The 27,500-nt window shown below is 42.4% G+C and overlaps 1 protein-coding gene across 15 annotated transcripts in view; it reads right to left on the bottom strand.

The window, feature by feature from the left end:
- The window catches only part of PNPLA7 (patatin like phospholipase domain containing 7), a 326,954-nt gene that overhangs the window by 168,848 nt on the left and 130,606 nt on the right, over nucleotides 1–27,500 (bottom strand). For 13 of the 15 annotated variants that reach the window (XR_008917511.1, XR_008917518.1, XR_008917520.1 and 10 more), the window contains one exon: nucleotides 23,919–24,032. Coding sequence is in view for 11 of the 15 variants with exons in the window: in XM_056823116.1 (XP_056679094.1) it covers nucleotides 23,919–24,032 (114 nt within the window). In the remaining 4 variants the exon portion in view is untranslated. Of the gene's footprint in view, nucleotides 1–9,289; nucleotides 10,160–10,462; nucleotides 11,544–23,918; nucleotides 24,033–27,500 lie in introns of those variants that run through there. The other 2 variants (XR_008917525.1, XM_056823166.1) reach the window with 2 other exon arrangements.

Below are 27,500 nucleotides of genomic sequence, written 5' to 3'. Positions count from 1 at the left end.
TTAAAGCACTTAACTGAAAACACGCTTTATACATCTCAGGAGATATATTTGTTTTTCCCCAGAAGTCATTATAAAAGGTCTCAAAATATATACAAAGCAAAACTTTAAACATTTCTATTAAGAAACATGACTTCAAGAGCAGCTAGGTGGCTCCATGGATTGAGAGCCAGGATCAGGGATGGGAAGACCTAGGTTCAAATTTGACCTCAGGTACTTCCTAGTTGTATGACCCTGGGCAAGTCACTTAATCCCCATTGCCTAGTCCTTACTGCTCTTCTGCCTTGGAACCAATACACAGTATTGATTCTAAGACAGATGCTAAGGGTGTTTTTTTTTAATCATCCCTTCAAAAAGAATGATATAAATAAAATATTCGGAATAAGAGAAATGATGATATGAAGTCTTTCTTCAGGATGCAGGCAAATTCAAATTATTTTTTAAGATGACTCATTCCATTTTCAGACACCTCTACTTGCTAGAAAATGTTTTGCTGGAGTTATCTAAAGGGAACTTTGTGTTGGGAGCAGCTGGATGGCTCAGTGGATTGAGATCCAGGCCTAGAGATGGAAGGTCCTAGGTTCAAATCTGGCCTCAAACACTTCCTAGCTGTGTGACCCTGGACAAGTCACTGGACCCCCCTTGCCTAGTCCTTACCACTCTTCTGCCTTGAAACCAATACACAGTATTGATTCCAAGATGGAAAGTAAGGGTTTAAAAATTTAAAAAAATAAAGGGAACTTTGTGGAAATCACTGGATGAAAATCTTATAAATTTTGCTCCCTATAACTTCTACCTATTTTCATGGCATCATGTTCAAATATATGATTGTATGTGCATATAAAGCAAGTGGCATTAAATGGAAATTCAATTTCATATAGAATCTTTTTTTGTTCAATTGTGTGAACAGAGGTGCCCTTTCTTGTGGTTTAAGTTTAGAATAAAATTTGTTTTAAAAAAGAAAAGAAAAAAAGTTGAAATCATTCTGTAAAGTGCCTCATATTTTAGGCCTAAGGAGATTGACTTTAATCCCATGAATTTTTGAGGACATGAACTGTTTTATCTTTTTGCTTATATTCCTAGAAATCAGTAAGGTGCCTAACACACAGTTGGTGCTTAATAAATGCTTGCTGAATTAGGAATGTCAGATTATCCTACCATCTACTTTTCTGGTAGTACTTAATATGAATTCCTGGGTCCATACTGGCAAGCACTTAGTAAATGCTAGTTCACTCATTTCCCGTTATTCCTTGTAAATAAAAATGCATTTTCATAGTTCTAATTAACCACTAAGACAAATAGACATACCAATATAAAATTTCAATTATTTAATTATTTTTAAGAAAAAAATAATTACTTCAACTCAACTACTTTTGATTATATACATTAAAATTCCATTTTTAAAGTACTTAACCTAAATTTAGAACTTTTGATCATTTAAACCACAATTCCCTCAATAAGCATTGATAATTAGGAGATGTATATAACCTATTTCTTCTGAGGACTTAAATATAGTGGTAAGAAGTTAAAAAAACAGGAAGAGCTGCCTATATTCTAAGAATGAGAAAAGAACCCAATAAGTCTCCATGTATAATTCCTATTCCCTTCAGTAAAGAAAAGCCTATACATTATTAAAAAGAACAAGTTAGTAAAGCATTTATTAAGCATTAACTATGTGCCATTGTACTAAATGATGAGGATATAAAGACAAGAACGTAGTCCCTACTCTCAAGCAGCTTACATTCTTATTGAGGAGAAACTGTATACAAAGAAGAGAACTACAGGGTAACTAGAAGCTAATCTCAGAAGCAAGGCACAAGGACTAAAGGCAAATGGGAAAGGCCTCCTGAAGAAGGTGGAATTTGGGCTTTTTTTTTTTTTAACTCTTACTCTCTGTATCATTAACAGCTATAAGACAGAAGGGAATGGGCCAGGCAAACAGCTAGGTTCTATAGTCTTCAGACCTGACTCTCTATCCACCAGCTGCATCTTGAGCTAAGTTGTGAAGGTCAGGGAAACCTCGAGTCAGAAATGTAGAGAAGGAGCATTCTAGGCATGAAAGACCAACCATGAAAATGCATGTAGTCTCTTTCCTGAACTCCTCAGCTCTCAGCTTGCCTATACCAACCTAGGAGGGTTTCCTGACTTTTTGATCTGACCACCTAAATTTCAAAGCAGTTTCCTTGCTATATTTGAGATGCCCAATAGAAGTTGGGGATGTAATACAACAGCTCATGAGAGATGTTAGAGCTAGATAAGTAGATTCAAAAGTCATATGCATAGAGACAATAGTTAAACCTATAGGTGCTGATGAGATTACTAAGAAAGAAAGTAGGAAGAGAGAGATGAGAAAAGAGGCCAGGACAATACCTTGGGGAACATCTACAGTTAGGAGGCATGCTGTGGATGATGAAGAAACAGCAAAAGAAACTGAGAAGGAGTGGTTAGGCCAACAGGAAGAAATCCAGAAGAGAGCAGTGTCATGAAAACTTAGAGGAGAGAGTAACCAAAAGAGGGTAATCAACACTGTTAAATATATCAAAGAAACCAAGAAAGATGAGGTCTAAAAATAGCAATTAGATTTGGCAATTAAAGGATAGGGGGTAGTCAGGTCAAATCAGTGTTTTTTAAGGTTCGGAGAGGCATGGATATGTTCATAGGCAGCAGGGAAGCAGATAGCAGATACACGGAAATATTAAATAATAGAAAGAAGAACATAAGGGATAATGGAGGCAATCTCCTGGAGAAGATGGGATGAATTAGGATCAAGAGTACATGTAGAGAATTTGTCTTGGTAAGGAAATTAGTTATTTATTTGGGTGAGACTGAAAGAAGAGAGAATTGAGGAAGGTGAGGAGAATGAAAAGGCCATAGTGAATGGCCTCACTTTTTATAATGAAGTATAAGGCAAGGTGGGAAAGTGGCACCATTTGAGGTTTGAGAAGGATTTGGAAGAGTCATCATGGTACATGGGATAGTGAATCAATTAGGATGTATGAAAATGGTGCTGTGCTCCAGTAAGGCCCCTATTAAGATAATGTAACATAAATTTGTAAAGGACTCAGTCAGCATGATTTTATAATGCTCTCCAGCTCTATTTAACAGCACAAGAACAAGAGTCAAGGTGGCAGAAGGTAGGAGAAATATAAGGCATGACTGGTAATGAGGGAGGCCTGAGCAGGAAACTCCCTGGCCTTGGAAGTTCAGAATCATAAATATGCCAAGATCCCAGCAGCAGTAGGTACCAGATAAGAACTTGGAGGCCAAGCAGACCCCAGTAACATAAAAATGTCAAGGTTCCAAGAAAAGTATGTAACAGATAAGGGCTGAGGGGAGCCATACATGCTGGCAACATTCCAACAATGCTATGTAACAGATAGGGACTGGGGGGCCATACATGCTGGAGGGTATTTAAGTCCCAGCCTTCAGGAGGGAAATCAAAACTCTCTTGGAGCTCCCCTGGTGTGTGCCAGATCAATAAACAACCCTTTTGCTTGATTGCTTGATTGGGTCTTCCTTGGTGGTGGGCGAAAACCCGGACCCTAACATTTGGGGGCTCGTCCATGTCCCCACCTCTGAACCCCTTGACAGAAGGGCCAGAGGCACTGCCTTGGACTGGACCTTCAGGTGAGCCCAGTGGAGTGTGTGTGTGTGTGTGGTGACCGCAAGTGTATGGGGGAGAGGAGGACTCTCACTGAACATATGGCCCAGTGGATGAGTATCTGTTCCTGCAGTTTGTTCAGGTCATCCTTATGCTAAGTTCTGAGGCCCATCCCGTTCTGGGGTGAGGGGTTCGCCCCACGGCATCTGTCTGATCCTCCCACCTGTTTCTGAGTGTGGACTCTGTGGTTTTACAGTTTTGTGTCATCCAAGAGGAACCCAGTCGGGAACCAGAGGAAGCGTTTGAGATCTGTCTGTGGGGTGGGGAAGGAATACGGTCCAGGGTACATACCAAAACTTGGAACTTTCAGGCGGTTTGAGTCCCTTGAGAACAGGGTTCAAGTCTCTGTAGAACGGAGTTTGAGTCTCCATCAGGTTGGGATTACACTCAACTAGCTTAAAGGGAAAGGGGTTAGAATCCCCTTTGGGAAGATATTGCACCCCTAAGAGAGACTGGGGGATGCCCTAGACGATTCCTAGATGATCTCTAGGTGATTTTTATACAGCCCTAGGTGGCTCTTATATCCCTAGGTGATTTTGTATAGACACACTGGGGCTTTTTGGCCTCAAGGAAGGGACTGGGCAGCCGGCCTCCGACAAGCAATCACCAGTATCAGAGTTCTTCGAACTCTCCGGTATCACTCCCCTCCTTATCTTCCTCTCTCTGATCTATCTCCTCATTCTCTCCTTAACCTCTCTACCTGATATGGGTCAGGGCCAGTCTACCACCTTGGATCTGGTCCTCCAACATTATGCTGACTTTAAGTCAAGAGCTGCAAACCTGAGAATAACAGTTCATAAAGGAAAGCTGCAGACTTTCTGTAATGTAGAATGGCCCTCCTTTGGGTGTGGGTGGCCCCAAGGAGGTACTTGGCAGAACAGTGTCATCTCTGCTGTTCGGAGCCAGATCCTCCTCCCTGGACCAGAAGGGCACCCAGACCAGGTCCCCTACATCCTGACCTGGCAAGATCTAGCCTTAGATCCCCCACCCTGGTTGAAACCTTATACAGAGGATGTCCACATCTTAGTAGCCTCACTGGACAATAGGACCTCAAGGGCCTGCCTGAAAAGCCTAACCCTGAAAATCCCATCCCTCCTCTCCCACCTCCGGCCCTCCCACCATCCGAGGAACCCCTCCCTGACCCTCCCTTGCCGCCCCCTCCCTATAACCCCCAGCTATACCCTCCCCTTCCCCCTGATGGAAACGAGGCAGCAGCCATGCAGGGAGCAGGCTTTCCCAGCCCCCCTCCAGCTCACCACACCAGAGGCCAAGTGCCTTCGATGCAGCAGCCACCTCCCATTCCAGCGGAAACCCCCTCCTCTACCACCGGACTACCAGTTTGCACTGTTGGGCCCATGACAGAAGGGGGACCCCTTGTTTTCCAGTACTGGCCTTTCACTTCTTCCGACTTATATAATTGGAAACACCAAGATCCCCCCTTCTTTGAGCAGCCCCAAAAGCTAATAGACCTGGTCGAGTCTATTTTTCTCACCCATAGTCCCCACCTGGGATGACTGTCAGCAATTGCTCCGCACATTCTTCACTAGTGAGGAGCATGATCGAATCACCGCTGAAGGTAAAAAAACGGTTCTCGAAGACAATGGGAGACCCACCACTGATCCTGCACACCTCGCCGTGGCATTCCCCACCGAGCAGCCTGACTGGAACTTTACCACTGATCAAGGTAGGGAGTGTCTTCAGTCCTATCGCCAGACTCTCCTTGCTGGGCTTCGGGCAGCAGCTCGCAAACCCACTAATTTGGCTAAAATTGATTCTGTTAAAGGGCTCTGAGGAGACCCCTGCCACGTTTCTTGAAGGGCTGTAGGAAGCTTTCCGCATCTATTCCCCGGTAGACCCAACAGCGCCCAATAGCCAGACAGTCGTTCTCCTTGCTTTTGTCAATCAGTTGGCCCCTGATATTCTCAGGAAGCTCCAGAGGGCTGATGCATTTACAGCCCAATCACTAACCGAATTACTTAAGGTAGCAGAGAAAGTTTTTAACTTCCGTGAAACCCCTGAGGAGCGAGCTGACCGACTGAGACAGGAGGACATTGCTAGACAGGAACATAGACAGAAAGAGGCTGAAGACTGAGAACTCAAGCGGTTACAGGACCTCCAGTCTAGGGAAGAGAAGACTAGAAAGCAATTGATGTGGACCCAACAACAGACAAACCAGGTCCTCGTGGCAGCCTTAACCCAGGCCCCACCCCCTCGTGGGCAACCGCCTGAGCAGCACCCACAGGGCCCCTGTTTCCTCTGCGGGAAAATTGGCCACTGGCAGTGTCACTGCCCCCAGAAAACACAAGGCGGGATGAGGCAAGGCCGGCAGGGTCCCCCTCCCCCAAGGTGCTGGGATAGCCCCTACAATGCAGATTGGGGACAGCCCAATAAGAACATTATCGCCCTTGCTGAGGATGACTGAAAGGGACAGATCTCAGGTCCCCTCCCTGAGTCCTGGGTAATGGCTTACATTGAGGGGAAACTCCTTCCCATGCTTGTGGATACCGGAGCTGAACACTCGGTCCTCCGGTCACCCTTGGGGAATACCAGTTCCAAAACCTCCTTGGTCCAAGGGGTGATGGGGTCCAGCCGAAACCCCTGGACCACAGCGTGGACTGTCAACCTAGGAGGCCGCCAAGTTTCCCATTCCTTCCTTGTCATCCCTGAGAGCCCTGCTCCCCTATCGGGCGGGACCTCCTCCACAAGATCAGGGCCCATATTCACTTTTCCCGCAGGACCGTGTCCCTTACAGATGATTTAGGGGTCCCCCTCATGGTCCTTACTCTAGCCCTCCAGGATGAACACCTTCCATGTTCCAACCCAGCCCCTCTGGACATTCCTCCCCATGTGTGACCGTGGGTGGACTCCATTCCTAAGGTCTGGGCCAAACTTTCTGGAGTTGGGTTGGCCATAAATCAACCACCCATTATCATCCCCCTCAAGAGTGGGGCCTCCCCCATATGGGTTAAACAATACCCAATGTCAGCTGAAGCCAGAGAAGGCATCCAACCTCACATTAAGCGCCTTCTGGCCTCCGGGATCCTGGTGCCTTATAAATCCCCATGGAACACCCCACTCCTCCCTGTCCATAAAACAGGCACAGGGGATTATCGGCACATTCAGGACTTGCGTGAAGTTAATAAGCGTGTTGAGGATGTCCACCCCACCGTCCCAAACCCATATACTCTCCTTAGCAATCTACACCCTACCTTGACCTGGTATACTACTTTGGACTTAAAAGATGCTTTCTTCACCCTTCCACTGGCCACTGTTAGTCAGCCCATCTTCGCCTTTGAGTGGTTTTCTCCTGAAACCCACTCAACCATTAAACTCACATGGAGTCGGTTACCCCAAGGGCTAAAACTAAGCCTGAGCTTGTTTAGCAATGCATTGGCGGAGGACTTGAAACCTTTTCACCGACTCCACCCTACAGTGACTCTCTTACAATATGTAGACGACTTGCTGATCGCTTCTCCCACAGAAGAATCCTGCAAGGAGGCTACAAGGGACCTCTTGCTCTGCCTCGAGGCAAGAAAGCACACATAGCCTGCCGAGAGGTCACCTTCCTTGGCTATCACCTGCATGATGGTCTCCGCTGGCTCACCCCAGCCATGACCCAGGCCATCCTCTCCATCTCCACCCCCTCGTCGCCCCAGCAGGTACAGGAATTCCTGGGATCTGTGGGATACTGTCGTCTTTGGGTACCCAACTTTGCCGAGACAACCAAACCCCTCTATGCTGCTGCCCAGGAAACCTCAAACTGGGTCTGGACTGAAGACATGGAAATCTCCTTCCAGGACCTCTGAAAGGCTATGCTGCAGGCCCCAGCCCTAGCCCTATCTGACCCAGAGAAACTTTGTCAGCTGTTTGTTGACGAACGTCAGGGGATGGCAAAAGGGGTTCTCACTCAGAAACTGGGACCGACCGGTGGCCTACCCTTCCAAACGGCTCGACCCTGTCTCGGCGGGATGGCCTTCCTATCTCCACATCATTGCAGCAGTGGCCCTCTTGTTCAAGGATGCTGACAAACTTACACATGGCCAGCCACTTCTCATTGCCATTTCACATGCCATTGAGAGCATCCTCCGCCAGTTTCCGGCACGCTGGCTGTCCCACGCTCGGCTGACCCACTACCAATCGCTCCTCCTGAATGAGGCTCGGCTGTCTTTCTGGGTAGTGTCCACCCTTAACCCCGCCACATTTCTCCCCACCAGGGATGACAACACCAAGATGCATTCTTTCCAAGAGATCCTTGTGGAATCGATATCTGCATGGCCTGACCTCAAGGACGTCCCTCTGGCCAATCCGGACCTCCTCTTCTTCACTGACAGCAGCAGTTTCATGTCCCCGCAAGGTAGGAGAGCCGGAGCCACGGTAGTAGATCATACTGGCCAGGTCATTTGGGATGCCTCCCTCCCTGAGGAGACGTCAGCACAGAAAGCTGAACTGATTGCCTTGGCAGCAGCCTTGCGGGCGGCAAAGGACAAGCGAGTCACTATATACACAGACAGTCGCTACGCCTTCGCGACCCTGCATGTGCATGCACCGATATACCGGGAAAAGGGGTTTGTCACTTCGGCTGGGAAGTCGGTAGCCCACCTCGAGGACATCCAAGATCTCCTCGCAGCCATCTGGGAGCCCGGTGCAGTTGCCATTGTCCACACTCCTGGACACCAAAGTGGCTCGTCTCTTCCCGCCATGGGAAACCGCTGGGCAGACAAGGCGGCTAAGGCAGCTGCAACACAAGACCAGCCCCATACCCTAGTGCTGCCCATCCAGGCTGACCCAGAACCACTAGGCCTCCCATCTCTCATCCTGAACCCCCTACCGGACCCTCCACAATATTCAGACAGTGACCGCCAATGGATAAAAGGGAAGGAAGGACGGCCAGTTGGGTCTTTCTTCCAGGACCCTGCTGGTAACTTGCTTTTACCTAGAATTGCTGGTCAACTTTTGACCACCCACCTCCACCATCACACACACACGAGGGCCAACAAGCTCCATGAATTGCTCTGGAAGGGACGGATTCACTTTTAAGGCTCTCGGTCCTTCCTAACAGAATTGGTCGACAAGTGCACTGCCTGCCAGCTGACCCGGCCAGCAAACCTGAACTCGCACCCCAGGACCCGCCTCCGCGGCACCCAGCCCTGTGAACATAGGGAACTCAATTTCACCAAAGTACAACCTGGCAAATTTGGATTCCGGGATCTCTTAGTTCTTGTAGACACCTTCACAGGGTGTCCTGAAGCCTTTGCAACAAAGACTGAAAACTGCCCGTGCAGTCACTAAAATCTTGCTGGAAGAAATAATTCCCCGGTTTGGGGTGCCCTCCTCTCTAGGCTCAGACAATGGCCCTGCATTTGTGGCCAAAACTCTCCAGGCACTGGCAGGGGGTCTCGGGATCAAATGGAAATTACACTGTGAGTATAACCCCCAGAGTTCAGGGCAGGTAGAAAGATTGAATCGGACCCTAAAAGAGAATCTTACTAAACTCTCTTTGGAGACTGGCTGGGACTGGGTGATGCTCCTTCCCCTAGCCCTTTTTAAGGCCCGCAATATCCCTGGGCCTCTCTCATCCCTTATGAAATCCTTTATGGTTCAATCCCCACCCCATCCTCTCCGCCTTCCCAAATGCGACCCCCGGTAACCCCTCATTGCGGGACTTTGTTCTCTCTCTTTCTCAGATCCAGTCAGACCTCTGGCCGAGGCTCCAGGCACGGTTCAAACCTCATCCTTTTAGACCTGGGGGTTGGGTCTGGGTTAAGCGGCACCACAAGGCCAACTTTCAGCCATGGTGGAAGGGACCCTATGTAACCCTCTTTGTTACCCCTTCAGCTCTTAAGGTCAACGGAATCATTCCCTGGATCCACCACTTCCACATGAGAGCCGCAGACCCACTAGAGGCCACCGCAGACCCACAAGAGGCCACCGAAGTCTGGACAGCCACGTCCGATCCTGACACTCCTCTGAAGCTTAAACTTCACCGGACAGCATGAACTTCCCCTTGCCCTCTTTTTCTCTCACTTGCCTTCCCTCTATTCTACAGACAGGGTTCTCCCACCAGCCATGGAAATGGTCCCTCGTCAGCTGGGACACCTCAATGACTATTGCCTCTATCATGACTCCTGATTCTCCAAGCTTCCTCTTTACACCCTGCCAAGCTCTCACATCCATTAACTGCGATGGCCCAGGCATTAGGTCTTTTGTTCTTTTTGATTATTGTGTATGCCCAGCCTCAAACCCGGGTTGATCCTACTGTAACTCCCCCAACCAATTTTATTGTACTTACTGGGGTTGTGAAACCGCAGCTACTGCATGGAGGGTCCCGGCCCCTGATTCCTCGTTACTCCTAACCTGGTCCCCTCCAGGATGTAATCCTCGTGGTGTGATTCCTTGGTCCAGTGGAATGGGCGGTGGCGTAGTAGCAATGCCAGGGAACTGCCGGTCCCTGAATATAACAATCCTAAATCCCCAAGACCAGGACTGGCTCCTAGGGAGGACCTGGGGTTTTAGAGCGTATGTATCAGGAACTGACCCAGGGGGGCTTATCCTGATCAAAAAAGATCCCCTAGCCCTCCCCTCATACCCAGTGGGACCCAATCTCGTATTTAACCCCAGTTCGGCCAGGACCTCCAAGCCCCCTCCCCTTACAGGGCCTCCCCTCCTGCAGGAGACCAGCAATTCTCCCTCCCCGCAAGAGACCACCATCTCGCGGCCCCTGAACTCCACCCCTACTGCCAAAGTTCCCTTTCACCACCCGGTATGTGGCAACCCCCTTTTTTTCCCTACTACAAGCCTCCTTTTTGGTCCTCAACCATTCCTCACCTAACCTCACTGAATACTGCTGGCTTTGCCTAGTTGCATCCCTGCCCTATTACGAGGCCTTTGGCCTGAATGCCTCCTGTGACATCTCACAGGAAGAAAACCCACCGCAGTGCGAGACGGGCCCTGGAAACCTGGGCCATGGCTTAACCCTTTCTGCAGTGATCAGGCGTGGCAACTGTGTGGCGGGAAAATCCAGCCACCCTGACCCCCTCCTTTGCTCAACCACGGAGTATCCCTCAACCGGAAAATACCTTATCCCACCCGTAGGAGCACACTGGTTATGCTCCCGTTCTGGCCTACAGCCCTGTGTCTCCCCTAGCTCCTTCACTGCCTGCCACGAGTTCTGTATCCCTGTCACAATAGTACCCCAAGTGACCTACTATACTGAGCAGAACCTCCTTCAAACATGGGACCACATGTCGTCTGGGCGATGCAGGCGAGAACCTGTTACTATCGCCATCACTGTAGCCACCCTCTTAGGAACAACAGGGGCGGGGGTGGGCATCGCCGCCCTTACCACGCAGGCTCAGGGGTACCACCACCTCCGCAAGGCAGTCGATGAGGATATAGCTAGGCTGTAATCCTCTATTAATTTCCTTGAGAAATCCCATGCCTCCTTAGCTGAGGTTGCCCTTCAAAATCAACAATGCCTGGACCTACTCTTCTGTAAGGAAGGAGGCCTCTGTGCAGCCTTGGGGGAAGAATGCTGCTTCTATGTTAACCATTCGGGGATTATCAGAGACTCCCTGAGCAAGCTAGGAGAAGGTCTAGAAGTCCGGTGGAAGGAGAGAGAAACTGCCAGCCCCTGGTACGCCCATCTTTTCAACTCTTCTCCCTGGCTCACTACCCTAGTCACGTCCCTTATAGGACCCCTTATAATCTTAACCCTACTCTTAACATTTGGCCCCTGTATTTTTAACCGCCTTGTTTGGTTCGTGAAATACCGGCTGGATGCCATCCAGGTGTTGGCCCTCCGACAACAGTATCAGTCCCTAGTCACCATCGAGCCCCGGGCTGAGGGCTACGAGCTGCCTCAGCGGGCAGGTCTTCCCTCTACCCCCTAAGAGAAAAAGAAGTGGGAAATGAGGGAGGTCTGAGCAGGAAATTGCCTGGCTTTGGAAGTTCAGAACCATAAATATGCCAAGATCCCAGCAGCAGTAGGTACCAGATAAGAACTTGGAGGCCAAGCAGACCCCAGTAACATAAAAATGTCAAGGTTCCAAGAAAAGTATGTAACAGATAAGGGCTGAGGGGAGCCATACATGCCGGCAACATTCCAACAATGCTATGTAACAGATAGGGACTGGAGGGCCATACATGCTGGAGGGTATTTAAGTCCCAGCCTTCAGGAGGGAAATCGGAACTCTCTTGGAGCTCCCCTGGTGTGCGCCAGATCAATAAATGACCCTTTTGCTTGATTGCATTGTCTACGGGTCTTCCTTGGTGGTGGGCAAAAACCCGGACCCTAACAGTAATAGGACAAGGAGACAAGAAATTCAAATGTAAATGAAAGTGTTAAGTTGAACTAGTTCATCCAGATAGGGAAGGGAGCATATAGCATATACTCCAGAGAATATAGCCTTTGCAGGAGTGATGTTCCAGAAAAAAACTGAGTGTTAGAAAGTCTTGAAGATCTGGTGAGAAAGAACAGACTTGGGGCAAGAAGACAAAGGAAAAAATGGATAGATAAAAGATCATGATCAGATGAAAGAAATTTCAGAGGGTCATGAAAATAGAAGTGGGACACTTGTGGGTGAAACAAAAATCAAGGGATGACTATCTCTTTATTAGATGAAATGGAGTATAGATCACAGAAATTAAAGAGATTAAGGAACTGGGAAGTCATTTGAGGGAGATGAAATATGTCGAAATCCCTAAGGACAAAGGAAGCAATTGAGTTAAAGAACTGAACCAGACACTAAATTCACTAAGGAAAGAAAGAGAATGCCCTGGGGACAAGTCAATAACTTATAGGGAAAGGAGTTTCCCTATAAGTTTGAGTTAGGAATGCATAAACTTGATTGGATGATAAATCAGGATTGAAGGAACTCAAAGGAAGAGAAGGTGCTGAGTAGTGGTGGTAGAGATTAAGATAAAGTGGCAGTGACAGTGAAGAGCAGGGACTTCTCAACTCCCCAACACTACCAGTGAATCAAGGCTAGAGTGAGAGTAAAACTAGTCCTGAAAAGGATAGCCAGGAAATGTAGAGTCAAGGAGAAGGAGCTAAGTCTCTGGGAGAGTCAGAAGATGGAGGAAATTAGAAAGCAAAAAGTTTAAGATTAAAGTAAATGTATTCATTAAGGAAAAAGCATTCCAGAGAACACAGTTGAAAAGGTAGGTAGATTTGTCACGTGACTCTGGGGTAGAAAGGGTTGTGTGAGAGCTTGATAAAACTGAGGACAGGAATAATGGAATGGGCAGTAGAGAATGGGGTATAATACTAGGGGTTTGGAATCCCCGAGTTTGGGACAATATGTGGAGGTGGAAGTATGGTAGCCGATGAATAGGAAGTTCAAGCATAGTATCAGTGGCTTTAGAGAAGTTCTTTGAATGAGGTATGAGTTAAGACAGTTCAATTGGTCCAGCCTCACAGCAAATGATAATTCTGTGTCTTGTGAAGCCCAGGAAGCCAATAAAAGGGCAGACAGGAATAGGCAAAGGCACATCCTAAGAAGTCTGGGCAAGAGACTGGAGCTGACAGTTTAAGGTGATCTGGTCCAGGATGATGTCTGGAGCACTGGACAAGGCTCTTAGGTGACAAAGACAAAGGTCCCTATTCAGAGGCCTGGATCAGACAGGTCCTGGAACAAAGACAGAAGCCCCAAGGCAGAAAGTATGGATCTGAGCTAACTGAAGGGTTCACTGAAAAAACCCTGAAGCAAAGAGACCAGAGGCAGATGGCTTAGATCTAGGGTTCATGCAGTACTTGATAGGAGACCTTTTCTTATCTATTCCCCCTCCCTATAAACTAAGAGAGCAAATGAATTACAAAACTACTCCCCAGCAATTCTTTTTTCTATGGACATAGCTGGATGAAATTGAAAAATTATATGCAGTAGCATTGCTCACAACTTTTAGAGAATGGGAATGTCTAACATATAAAACAGGAAACCAAATACTATATCTCAAAAAAAAAAAAAGCCTCCTTAAAGTAACGAGAGATTATGACTGTCTAAAAGCAAGAATGAGACATCTAAATTACTTTGCCACGTTCAAAAAAGCAATGAATTTCAAGTAAAAGAATTTCTGAATTTCACTATAAAAGGTTGTAAAAGTTTTTTTTAAAGGTTAAAGGTTTCCCTTAAATATAGACATTCCTTATACTACTTCAAAATGCAAAAAGCCTTAATAACTTGGGAAATGACCTTGGAGACATCTCTCATAGTGCTACAAAGAAATTACATGTTGAATATTTAAGCATTTCTGCAGAACTATAGCCAAACAAAATAGTGCAAGGGTGTAATGGCTTCCTGAACAATAAGCTAAAGGGAAAAAATTATCAAGTTCTCAGAGACAAGGGAAAACACCACACACACACACATTTAAAAATCATGGCAATGCTAATCATTTCTATACTGAGCAATTGCCTCAAGCCAATTTGCTGAGATCAATGATAACCATCACCATAGTGCAGTAACATAGTTCTTTACCATAGCATAGTAACACAGTTCTTTTCAGTAATCCCCTGGAGTGGACTGATGGGGTTGAGGGCAGAACTTGCAATTAATTCCAAGGAAGGAAGAGAAATGGGAATTGTCTCCAACATTAAACATAACAATTGTGAAGGTCTGACTTGATGTCCAAATCTAGTCAATCAATTACAAGAAAACATTTATTACATGCTTTTTATATGCTAGATAAGCTGATATGCACTAAGGATACAAAAGAAGGGGAAAGCATACTTCTGGGGGCAACTAGATGATTCTGTGGATACTTGAGTCAAGAAGACCTGAGTTCAAATCTGCCTCAGATACTTCCTAATTGTATGACCATGAGAAAGCCACTTAACCTCTATTTGCCTTGATCTACTGAAGAAGGAAATGGAAAACCAATCCAGAATCTTTTCCAAGAAAACCCCCGGGGCAGTCCTGGAATGCTATGGTCCACAGAGAGTCCACAAAGAGTCAGACACAACTAAATGACTGAACAATGACAAAAAGAATACAAAGAAATACAGGCAGATATATAAAGCAATGCAGAGATGGGAAAGGGGCAGAACTCAGATTGTAAACCCTTTACAACTTAGTAGATGGTTCTCAAAGTTGTTTTGGCTGAAATATTCATCACTCTCTAACCAACATAGTGAGAAGTCTTTCCAGTCTTAGCTAGAATGGTCTTGAGTTGACAGGCTGGTACTTGAAGCCTTTTGAACTTTATTACACCTATCAGAGCTAGTACTTAACTGCCACAGTCTTTGAACCTAGGAATGCCTTCACACCAAACAGAGGCACCAGGCCTAATTGGAGGGGATGTGATAAGAAGTTTAAAAAGAAAAGGATAGCAACACCAAAACTTCAAAATTGCATAACAGAAAAAGAGATTGGTAGGGGAAAGAGTAAATAAATTACTATTAAAATTTTGTTTAAATACATATTTTTATTTTGTCAAAATATAAATAATTTGGATTTAGGGTTTTATTTCATAGACTATATTTTAGAGCTGTTAAGAAATTTATGCCATTTAAGTCCAACCTCTTAATTTTACAGATGGGGAAACTGATGTATAAAGTAGTTAAATGATTGGTCCAAGTCATATTCATAAGTAACAGAGTCAGGATTTGAATCCAAGTTTAGGGGCTCCTTCTACTGTACTACTTTGGGTTTTTATTTTTCATTTTGTTGATTTTATTGATTTATATTTTGTAATTTCATTTGAATTATATTTGTTGAAATTGTTGAGATTATAGTTATTTTTAAAAACACATGTGCTTGGGAGCAGCTAGGTGGTTCAGTGTAGTGAAAGCCAGGCCTAGAGATGGGAGGTCTAGGGTTCAAATCTGACCTCAGATGTGTAAAAGAGAGAATCTGCAATGCATGCAAAGGACATCATCTGTCAATTAAAAGGAACATTCCATTTGGAATGTTCCCAGGAAGACAGTTGGAGCCAAGCCAGCAGCTGAACTGGGGTGAATTTACTTCTGACCTAAGCTGAGAGACCCTTTTGGCTTCTGGAGCAGGGGGAGAACCCTTTGAACTAAATTTTAGTTGTTTGTGGCTGATGGTGAAGACCCTGAAGCTTTTGCTGACTGACTGATATTTATCTGGCTGGTTAAAAGAAGAAAGAAAAAAAATATTTGTCCTCCAAACTCTAACTGTCTCTGCTAGTGACTTATTGCCATTTCCCCAATATTCTCCTAACCCTCATTTTAGAGAATAGGGAAATCCCATCCCTCTTACCTTATCCTCCATCCTTTCCTGTCTTCCTCAAATAAACCCCTTACTTGAGAAATCAAGAGGAAAGAATATATCTACTCTAAATTTCATAGTTCACACTGAGTGACTTGAAGAAGAAGGGGGAGGGAGAGGGAGGAAATGGGGAGGTAAAGGGTGGAGGGTAGGAAAATCTTTGATCCACTAGTCATCAGTATTTGATCAATAGACACCCTCAGAAGTATCCCCTCTATTACAATAGAAACCCTCAAGAGTATCTCTCTATCTCAGAGTATCTCCTTTATTACAGATGCTTCTTAGCTGTGACCCTGGATAAGTCACTTAAGTCCCATTGCCTAGCCCTAATCGCTCTTCTGCCTTAGAACCAATACACAATATGGATTCTTAAGAAGGAAGGTAAAAGCTTTAAAAAAATGTGCTCAATGTTGACAGTTCTATTTTTGCCATATTATTCTTTGAAAATACACTCCAATACACAGATAATAATCACTCTCAGTAATACTATTTTAGTATATGAATGCCTTTGTATGTCTGAAATTACAGAGTAGAATCAGAAAATAACCAGGGACTGAATCCTACTTTTCTATGAGTCTGAAGGCTCTGACCACAGTGAAATTTCCAAAGTATAAGAAAGTTTACTTAGTCTAAGCAGAGAAAGTATGGTAAAAAGTGAAGTTAGGATTGGAGAAACTTGGTTTCAAATACTAGTTTAGGCACTTGCTATCTAGATAATCCTGGCCAAGTCACTTAGTCATTTTAGGCCTCAGTTTCCTCATCTGTAAAATGATAATTAATTATGATAATTAAAAATTACTTAATTTGATAATCAAAGTGATAATTAAAAACTAGTTACATCATAGGGAAATATGAATTCCTATAATTATGAGTCACACATATCCAACAACTGGTTAATTTTATATCAGCATTTCACTCCCTTCACCTTTTCTTTTTCTATTGACTTTGAGAGAAAAAGGCATTTGGATGAGCATGTTAGTTTAGGAAATAGAGTTGCTATTAAAGTGTTCAACCTCTTGGCTATAATCTATAATCCACAAAAATGAATACCTGCAGTCTCCAACAGTGATCACATTACTAGACCAGAATTATTCCATAGTCCTTGAGAATAGAATCTGACCATACTTTCCCAACTTTCATGGAGATCTAAGAAATCAGCCCCATGAGCTTCCTCTGATACCAATGCCAACTGTAGACTGGAAGCCAGCTTTCTGTTAAATCTATTCCAAATTTGGTTCAAAACAGAACACAATCCCATATTCCATAAAAGATGTCTTGTCTCAACCAATCCTACCCACTTCATGATTTCTTTTCTGAAGAGAAACTTTTAACTTTGAAGCTATTTGCAAGCAGCTAGAAAGACAAAAATGATTTATTTGGCTCACAAGAGACCTTTGGTTCACCTCTGACCTTTGAGACTGAGCCATAATTTTCCAAGTGTTTAAGAAAAAAATCCCCTTGATAAAAGTGGAAAATCCAAGAAGATAGATTAATCAGGGGGGGAAAAGTTCATGCTTTATTGTGTCTCACACCCATGAAACTTTGTTCTCTTATCATCTGTACTCTGCTGATTCTCATCTTCTTCCTTCATTGGTCCTTCCCATTTTTTCCCTAAGATACAGTGTCATTTTCTCTTTTCTTTTACCTTAACATTTACTTTCCTACATTTATCCTAGAGAAAAATTCAGAGGAGATAAAGTGGGAAATGTGAATCTTAAAACTGCTCAGACTATACCTTAGAACAGTGGTTCTCAACCTTTCTAATGCCGTGACCCCGCAATACAGTTCCTCATATTGCAGTGACCCCAAACCAAAAAATTATTTTGGTGACTACTTCAAAACTGTAATTTTGCTACAGTTATGATTCAGAATGTAAATACCTGATATACATTATGCATTCTCATTGCTACAAATTGAGAGGTTGAGAACTGCTGCCTTAGAAGATTTGCTATTCCCCTATTGTAACAATGGAGGTACTTGGTCAGGAATGTATTGAGAACTTTTAAAATTACTCCACCCTACTCAGACAGTGCCTTAGGGGAAGATAAAGTTGAAAATTCCTGATTGAACAATGAAAAGTCCCCAACTCATACTTATAGTGAAGCAAAAACCCTAAGCTAGGTGGTCTATTTTTAGATCTAATACAAAAGGGTGCTAAGTACCTATAAAGGTTAAATTAATCACTAAAAGGTCAAGCAACTTACAAAAGGCAAACTTAGCAAAAGAGATGTGAAATACTCAGAAGATATAATATACCCAGAGAAGGTGAGAACTGAAGAGTGATGAGAACTAAGAATGGGCAGTCCTGGGAAAAAGCATCTACTATGATTGGTAGATGTGAAAATTTAGGGGAGGTGACATAAGAGAAAATTTCTTTAAAAGGAGAATTCAGTTCAGTTTGGAAGCTGAATTGGAGCTCTGAACTCAGTTTGGGAGCTCAGGAGTTCAGAGGAGAGTCTCTGAACTCAGTTCAGGAGTTGAGGATTTCAGTGAAGGACTGGACCTTGATTGGGATGATCTTGTGGTGAGTGATAAAGACTGACTCTCTCTCCCTTAAGGCTCAGGCCTAGGCCCTTTCTACTATTCTCTCTCTCTCTCTCTCTCTCTCTCTCTCTCTCTCTCTCTCTCTCTCTCTCTCTCTCTGTCTCTGTCTCTGTCTCTCTCTGTCTCTGTCTCTCTCTCTGTCTCTCTGTCTCTCTGTCTCTCTCTCCCCTTAATTCCTTCATTTGTATGAATTAAAATCTCCAGAAAACCCAGCTGACTTGGGTATTTTCATATTTGGGAATTTTCTCATGGCGACCACTTATTTTTAATATAAATCAAGACACTAAAAATTATCTTTATAGTTTGGCCCGAAACCTTTACAGTTTTGGCAATTCACAGTCTTGGAAACCCACATTTTCACAGTTACAGAAATGGCATGCCTCAACAACAATAACAAAAAATTTTACTTTCCTAGGGAAGTTTTTTCATTCGCACAATTTCAATAAATCCTTACATATTTAGATTTTTGGAGATTTTTACCTCCATTCTCATAGTTCTATCTTTTTGAAGGACAACTCGACCTGAATATCTTGCTAATGTTCTTGCTAAATCTATCTTGCTGAATCATAACAACCCTAGCTTAAGTCATCTATCTTTCTTTTCTCTACTCCCCAATCAAAACTGAACCATTATTGTAAACAACACCATAATCAATCTTCCAGTTTCTGACCATAGCATTATTTGACACTTTTCTTTAACAGGCCTTCAAAGTTCAATAATATCCTTTTGTAAAATTTAAAATTATATCTCTAATAATAAAAATAGCATATTTTATGAGGTTTATTAAATGATCATTAGAAATTGAGGAATAAAGACAATACAAATTAAAAACCACGTACCCATGGCTGGTTAGCCATTTTAAAAATCCCCACTCACCACCATCACTGCTGATTGCTATATAATGCCCAAAGAGAGGGAGGAGCCTCAACACCCACTCCCTTTATCCTCTGTCTACAGGAAGTACATAATGACAGGAAGTCAGTGGGCTTTCGGGATAGGTAGTTTAATAGGTTTTCAATTATACACATTACTGCCTCTCACTCTAATTTTCTTCATAATTTTACCCAGTCTAGTCACTTTACTAGATATAGCTTGACCCTAATTTCTTCACATCCTTTGACTTTGCAAAAGCCTTATGTAATGTGGAAGGGCTTCTTACCAATCCATAACCACCACCATGTTCTTTAAAACTTCAAAACTCACCTTCTAAGAAGTCTTCTAAGTTTCTAACAAGTTTTCTCTAACCTCATATCACTCTTATCATCCTCCATTGAAACTGTGAGGGAGCTGGGGGGCAGAGTCAAGATGTTGGCTTAGACACAGCAAAAGTCTAGACTTCTGAAAACTGTTCCACACAAATCAAAAAACACAATGTTTTGAGGGGACAAAAAAACCAAATCTAACAACAGGACAGAGTTGGAAAGCCCTCCTGCTGGATTCAACTTAAAAAGTATGCCCCCCAAAAGCCTGAAATCTTGAACACTTGGTTTCCAGAGAAGGGAAGAAGGGAGGTCCCAAGACTGCTCCCCCCCCCCCACAGTGCTGAGTCTCCAGCTATGGCTAGAGTATCTGAGTGAGTAAGAGTGCTAGTCTGGAGGGAGTGCCTTGCTAGCATAACTGTGCCAGGCTCAGGGCATTGAACACAGGCAGCGGGGAGGCAGCTAGAGAAGAAGCTCTGAGAGAGCAGCCTAGTTGCAGCCAAAATACTCCACTTTGCCCCACCCTTCTCAAAGTTTTGGCTTCAGGACACATCCAGCTCTGCAGATCAACTCTGCCCTGGCTTAATGTTATCAATAGGGCAGATAAGAAGCCTTCAGAGGGCAGGGAAGCTTAAGCTCCAATACCCCTTCCCCCACAGATGGCTCTGAGAGCCTTGCTGACTAAGCTCCAAGGGTGAAGGCTGCAACCACTATAGGCTTCAACCTTGATAACAGGGTGGAAAGCCCACCTCCTTTTCAGCTTCTGCTGCCAGCTGGGGAAGATCTGACCTCAGGGCTCATCTATACCATCAGCCTAACCTAATCAATCAGCAGAGCAGAGAAGAATCCCCTTCAGGACTGAACAGCATGAACCCACAGATCCAGCAAATAATCAGAGGAACAAGATTACAGTCAATGACAGAGGGCAAAGAAGGGGGAAAAATGAGTAAACAATAGAAAAAGAAAACAAGAAATGGCAATTCATAGCCTCTATCTAGGTAATGAACAAAGAGCAAGTAGAACAGAGGAGGACCAAGCAAAAACACAGAAACTCCAGTGAATTGGACACAGGCTTTGGAAGAACTCAAAATACAATTGAAAAAACAATTAAGAGAGGCTGAAGACAACTGGGAAAATAACTTGGAAAGCAAAATAGATCATCTGGAAACAGAAAATATTGTCTTGAAAGCCAAAATTAACCATCTTGAAAATGAGGCAAAGAAGATGAAAGATGACCTACAAAGAAAATCAGACCAGAAGGAGAAGGATGACTAAAAAGCCAGGGATGAAATTCAGTCTTTAAAAATTAGAATCCAACAACTAGAAGCAAATGACTTCACAAGGCAGTAAGAATCTATAAAACAAAATCAAAAGAATGAAAAAATTGAGGAAAATATGAAATACCTCATTGACAGAACATTAGACATCAAAAACAGACCCAGGAGAAACAATTTAAGAATTATTGGACTACCAGAAGATCATGACAAAAGAAAAAGCCTGGACATCATTCTACAGGAATTATCCAAGAAAACTGCCCCAACATTCTTGAGCATGACAGAAAAGTGAAGATTGAAAGAATCCACAGATCACCTCCTGTATTTAATCCCCAATTAACAATGCTCAGGAATGTTATAGCCAAATTCAAGAGTTACCAGACCAAGGAAAAAATATTAAAAGCTGCTAAGAAGTCATTCAGATACCATGGAACTATAGTTAGGATAACACAGGATCTGGCTGCATATACACTGAAGGACCAGAAGGCATGTAATATGATATTCCAGAAAGCAAGGGAACTGAGTCTACAACCAAGAATCAACTACCCAGCAAAACTGACTATATTCTTGCAGAGAAAAGTATGGTCATTTAATAAAATAGAAGATTTCCAAGCATTCATAAAGAAAAGACTGTACTTAAACAGAAAATTTGATGCCCAAACACAGAACTCAAGAGAATCACAAAAAGGTAATTAAGAAAGGGGGGAAAAATAAAACAACAACAACAACAACAACAACAAAAAGGGACCCAATAAGTTAAAATGATTTGTATTCCTATAAGAAAAGATAGGGGCAGCTAGGTAGCTCAGTGGGGGGCAGCTCAGAATCTCAGTAGATTGAGAGCTAGGCCTAGAGATGGGAGGTCCTAAGTTCAAATCTGGCCTCAGACACTTCCCAGCTGTGTGACCCTGGGCAAGTCACTTAACCCCCATTGCCTAGCCCTTACCACTCTTCTGCCTTGGAACCAATACACAGTATTGACTCCAAGACGGAAGGTAAGGGTTTAAAAAAAAAAAAGAAAAGTAAAGATATTGGTAACTCTTACAAATTGTTATTATCACCTGGGTAGCTAGAAGAATTATACTTAGAGGGAACAGTGACAAACTGTATAGGAGGAAATGTCAAGATATATATAAATATATATGTATGTATGCATAAATATATATAAAATTAGAGGTAAAAAAGAGGTTAATACTAAGAGAAATGGGAAAAAAGACAAAATGAGATAAATTTATATTTCATTAAGAAGCACATGGTAAGAGTGAGGGAGATCACCAATACATTGGAAGTGTAAAGAAGTTGAAGATAGGAAAGACTTAATTCTTATGTTCATTGAAATTGACTCAAAGAGGGAAGACAATCAGATCCATTAGGGCAGAGAATTGATTTGTGCCCTATAGAGAAGTAGAAGGGTAACAAACATACTGGTGGAAGGGAAGTAATACAAGGGAGGGAGATTGTGTGTGAGGGGGGGTGTAGTTTAAAAAGACCCTAAAGAAAAATGAGAATAAGAATTGGGGGGAGAGAAAGGGAAGTAAAATAAGGATGGGAATTAGGGGGATTATTTAAAAACAAAACACTGGTGTAGAAGGAAATAGTGAAAGAAGAAAGGGCAGGACTAGGAGAAGACATCAAAATGTTGAATACAAAGATGATATTAATAACTCTGAATATGAATGGGATGAACTCACCCATAAAACAGAAGCAAATAGCAGAGTGGATTAGAAACCAAAATCCCAGCATATATTATCTACAAAAAACATGAGGCAGGTAGACACACACACAAGGAAAAGGTAAAAGGCTGGAGCAAAATCTATTGAGCACCAACTGAGATAAAGAAGGCAGGAATCATAAAACCATGATATCTGACAAAGCCAAAGTAAAAATAGATCTAGTTAAAAGAGATAGGGAAGCCAATTACATCCCAATAAAAAGTAGTATAGAAAATGAGGAAATATCAGTACTCAACATGTGTGCACCAAAAGGTATAGCATCCAAATTTCTAAAGGAGAAACTAGTGGAGCTCAAAGACAAAATAGATAGTAAAACTATACTAGTGGGAGAACCTGAACCTTCCTCTATCAGATTTAGATAAATCAAACCAAAAAATAAATAATAAAGAGGTAAGAGATGTGAATGAAATCTTAGAAAAATTAGAGTTAATAGATATGTGGAGAAAAATAAATAGGGACACAAATGAATACACCTTCTTTTCATATGGTACATTCACAAAGACTGACCATGTACTAGGGCATAAAAACATGGCAGACAAGTGCAAAAGAGCAGAAATAATAAAAGCAACTTTTTCAGATCATAATGCAATAAAAATAATAATTAGGGTACATGGAGAGGCAAATCAAAAATTAATTGGAAATTAAATAATATGATTCTTCAAAATTGGTTAAGGAACAAATCATAGAAACAATAATTTCATTCAAGAAAATTAAAATGATGAGGCATCCTTTCAAAATCTGGGATGCAGTCAAAGCAGGAGGAAATTTATATCCTTGAGTGCATGTTAACAAATTAGGAAGGCCAGAGATCAATGAGTTGGGCATGTAAATTAAAAATTAAAAAACTAGAAAGTGAACAAATTAAAAATCCCCAGATGAATACTAAATTAGAGATCCTAAAAATTAAAGGAGAAATTAATCAAATCTAAAGTAAAAGAACTATTGAATTAAGACTAGAAGCTGGTACTTTGAAAAAACAAATAAAATAGACAAAGTACTGGTCAATCTTATCATCTTCCATTCATATTAGTTTTAAATCTCTAAATTTCTCATAGGAATATACAAGTCCAAATAACCAAATAGAGCTGGAAAGATATCCATGCTTTACCTGCTAGACTACATGCCAAGTTCCCTGAAGACAAGAACCACATGTTCTCTAAAGCATCTGCTATAATGCTCTGCACATAATAGCTGTGTGATACCTGGATATGGCTGGTTAATATAACTGAAGCTGGAGGTCAAATGTTAGAGGTAGAAGAACAATAATGTTATTTCTTTACCTGTGGATATCTGCGCTTGATGAAATTCAGTGCTCCTGCTGGTAACTTAGCCAATTCTGAATCACGGATAGCATGTACTGTTGTAGCTCTGGATTGGTAGGTTAGTGTCTCCACCTGAAAGAAGGGGACAAGAGTTGCTTCAAAATCTACTGCAATTTCTACACCCCCAAACCAAACCAAGACACATACTGGAAGAAAAACCACATAAGCTCTCAGAAATAGCAGCAGCTGGGTTAAATGGTGCCAATAAAAAGCAGAAGAGATTGATACAGAAGATTCAAAATTACATAGAATATAACCAATTTGACAAAGTATCTGCTATCATCAGCTTCTTTAGAAGACTGAATGTAGTATTTGAATAAATTTGGAACCACAAGACTCAAAGTTTTGAGAACAGGAAAGATAAAGAGAAAATAAGGCAACAATTTCACTCTACTCCAAAAAGTCAATTTTTCTTGTCCTGACCAGAGTGAGAAATTGCCGGGATCCATCAGGTTGTTTGACACTGTCCACGTGGAACAGCAAGAAATGAGGAAGTCATCTATATTAAATTCAACTGTCCTTGTGCTGAGAAGAAGAGTACAGTTATATAGCCATGTTATCTGAAGCAGTAAAACTTAATACAGGCCAAAATGGCCACTAAAATTAAAGCGCTAGTTCTAGCCTTCAGCCTAACAATGCTACCCATCACCAATAGATAATTACATTCAAAAGGAAAAAAGAAAGTATGATATATCCTTTGAGGTTTGAAAATCAGCACTCATTTCATTTCATCTTGAACATGAAAGCTCTGAAAAAATACTAACCCATGTATGGCATGATTATTGTTATGTCTGTCTGAAGAAAGGGGAAAGGAAAAAAGCACAGTATCTGGACAGGGCATGAAATTCAAAGCATGTATAGTTAAGTGGAAGAATGGGAGATTAAGGAATTCTTTCCAGCGCATTAAGCAAATGAGAGTCAACTTGGAAGGGGTATAAATGGGCATGATGATTTTAAAAACCATAAAACAGCTATAAAATGCTGGTGGATTTCCTCCTATCTTTTCTCGTGAAATATATAGGATGCTAGAGATCTCAATAATAGGTGAAGAATAAATATTCTCAATATCATTAGGAGAAAAAAGAAATGGAAGAGAACATGAGAGTGGCGACAACAGGAGTGCAAAATGGAAGATCTGTAGAATATGCCACAGAGGAAGGGCACTTACCCAACTAGGGTGACAGCTTTCCAAATTAATAAAGACAACAAGACGTGGCATACTAATGAAATGTCCTTAGTGAAGGAATCCCCAGAGATACACATAGCAATAGAGACCCAGGGAACACAGCAGCATGTAGATATATAGGCAATTTGAATCCTCACCATTTTCATTATTACCAGTGTCTCACTGATAGTCCACAAATTAAATCACTGCAGAGAAATAGTTATAAAAGTTCAATAAGAGACCCTTCTGGGCAAAATGTCATCATAAGGAGCCCAGGAAAGAATCATGTCATTCCATCACTTAGTAACAACAGCTGACAGCCAATTTCATAAGCCTACACCATAGGAAACTGTATCTAAAATTAAAATCTACACAATGCATCACAAATCTAAGACAGAAAAAGCAAGTCCAGTAGCAGCTGTAATTAGCCCGGATTGTAAAACTTGGACACTGGATGCTTAGCAACTGCTAAACACTTTCAGAGGAAAGTACGTCACTTTCCATTCTGTTGTGTTTTCTAGCAAAGAACACACAGAGAGAATGGTAGGGTTTTATTTAGCAAAATAATTCAGTGATGGTTTATTAAATTTGAGTTGCAAAAAATGTTCCATGTTAATTGTAGATTGCCAGATCAAAATCTATTCCAGAGGAACATAAAGAATATATGAGACCAGAGGGAAAGGTGACATATTAAGATGCTAGGGTCAAATTCCTAAAAGACAAGTTTCTTCAGTAACAGTAAAGTTGGCCTCTGCCAGGCATAGCAGCCAGCTATTCAGAGACAATAATGATAGCATAGGTCTATGGATGCGTATTTTTTTTTTAAACCCTTACCTTCTGTCTTGATTGGTTCCAAGGCAGAAAAGTGGTAAGGGCCAGGCAATGGGGGTCAAGTGACTTGCCCAGGGTCACAGAGCTAGGAACTAGGAATCAGAGGCCAGATTTGAACCTAGGACCTCCCATCTCTAGACCTGGTTCTCAATCCACTGAGCCATCCAGCTGCCCCTGATGTGTATTTTTTTTAACATTTATTTTTATTTTTTTCATCTTTAAACATTATTTTATTTGGTCATTTTCAAACATTATTCATTAGAAAAAAAGATCATTTTCTTTTTCTCCCCCCCCCCCCATACCCCTGCCAATGGCAATGCGTGCTTCCTCTGGGTATCACATGTGTCATCAGTCCGAACTCTTTTCCATGTTGTTGGTATTTTCATTAAGATGTTCATTTAGAGTCTTTCCTCAACCATATCCCCTCCACCCCTGTAGTCAAGCTGTTGCCTTTCCTCAGTGTTTTTACTCCCGTTTGTCCTCTGCTTGAGGGTAGTGTTTTTTTCTCCTTGATCCCTGCGGATTGTTCAGGGACATTGCATTGCCACTAATGGAGAAGTCCATTACCTTCGATACCACAGTGTATTAGTCTCTGTGTGCAATGCTTTCCTGGTTCTGCTCCTTTCGCTCTGCATCACTTCCTGGCGGTTGTTCCAGTCTCCATGGAATTCCTCCACTTTATTATTCCTTTTAGCACAATAGTATTCCATCACCAACATATACCACAAATTTCTCAGCCATTCCCCAACTGAAGGGCATCCCCTCATTTTCCAATTTTTTGCCACCACAAAGAGCACAGCTATGAATATTCTTGTATATGTTTTTTTTTCTTATTATCTCTTTGGGGGTACATTAACATTTATTTTTTAAAATTTTGGATTCCAAATTCTCTCTTTCCCTCTCACCCATTGAGAAGCTAAGCAATATTGACATCAATTATACATGTGAGGTCATGTATTTCCACATCAAAGGTTACCAAAAAAATTAAAAATGAGAAACAAAATGAGAAATAAAAAAGTATGCTTCAATCTGCACCCAGAGTTCATCAGATCTCTCTCTGGAGGGGATAGCATTTTTCATTATGGGTCCTTTGAAGCTATCACTGTATTACTGACAATAGCTGTCATTCACAGTTGAACACAGTACAATATTGCTATTACTGTGTACAGTGTTCTCCTCGTTCTGCTCACTTCACTTTGTCTCAGTTCATAAGTCTTCCCAAGTTTTTCTTATACTTATTTTTTTTCAACTACTTATTCCCTTCCCCATACCATAGAAGGTATTGCCCAGCAAACAGTTATGTATATATAATCTTTTTTTTCCATTTTTTCAGTTCATCCTCTGGAAGTAAACCATCATAAGTTAATCTTCAAATATTAAATCTGAAGCTGTATATAATGTCCTATTGATTCTACTCATTTCAATCTTCATTATTCCATATGGTTCTTTTCATGTTTAAAAAAATTAATCTGTTTTTCATCTCTTACTGAGCAGTCATCACACCATGATTTGTTCAGCCATTCCCCAATTGATGGACATCTCTT

This window comes from Monodelphis domestica, chromosome 1, assembly GCF_027887165.1.
Source record: "Monodelphis domestica isolate mMonDom1 chromosome 1, mMonDom1.pri, whole genome shotgun sequence".
NCBI lineage: Eukaryota > Metazoa > Chordata > Mammalia > Didelphimorphia > Didelphidae > Monodelphis > Monodelphis domestica.
This window is presented reverse-complemented; position numbering and strand designations above follow the sequence as displayed.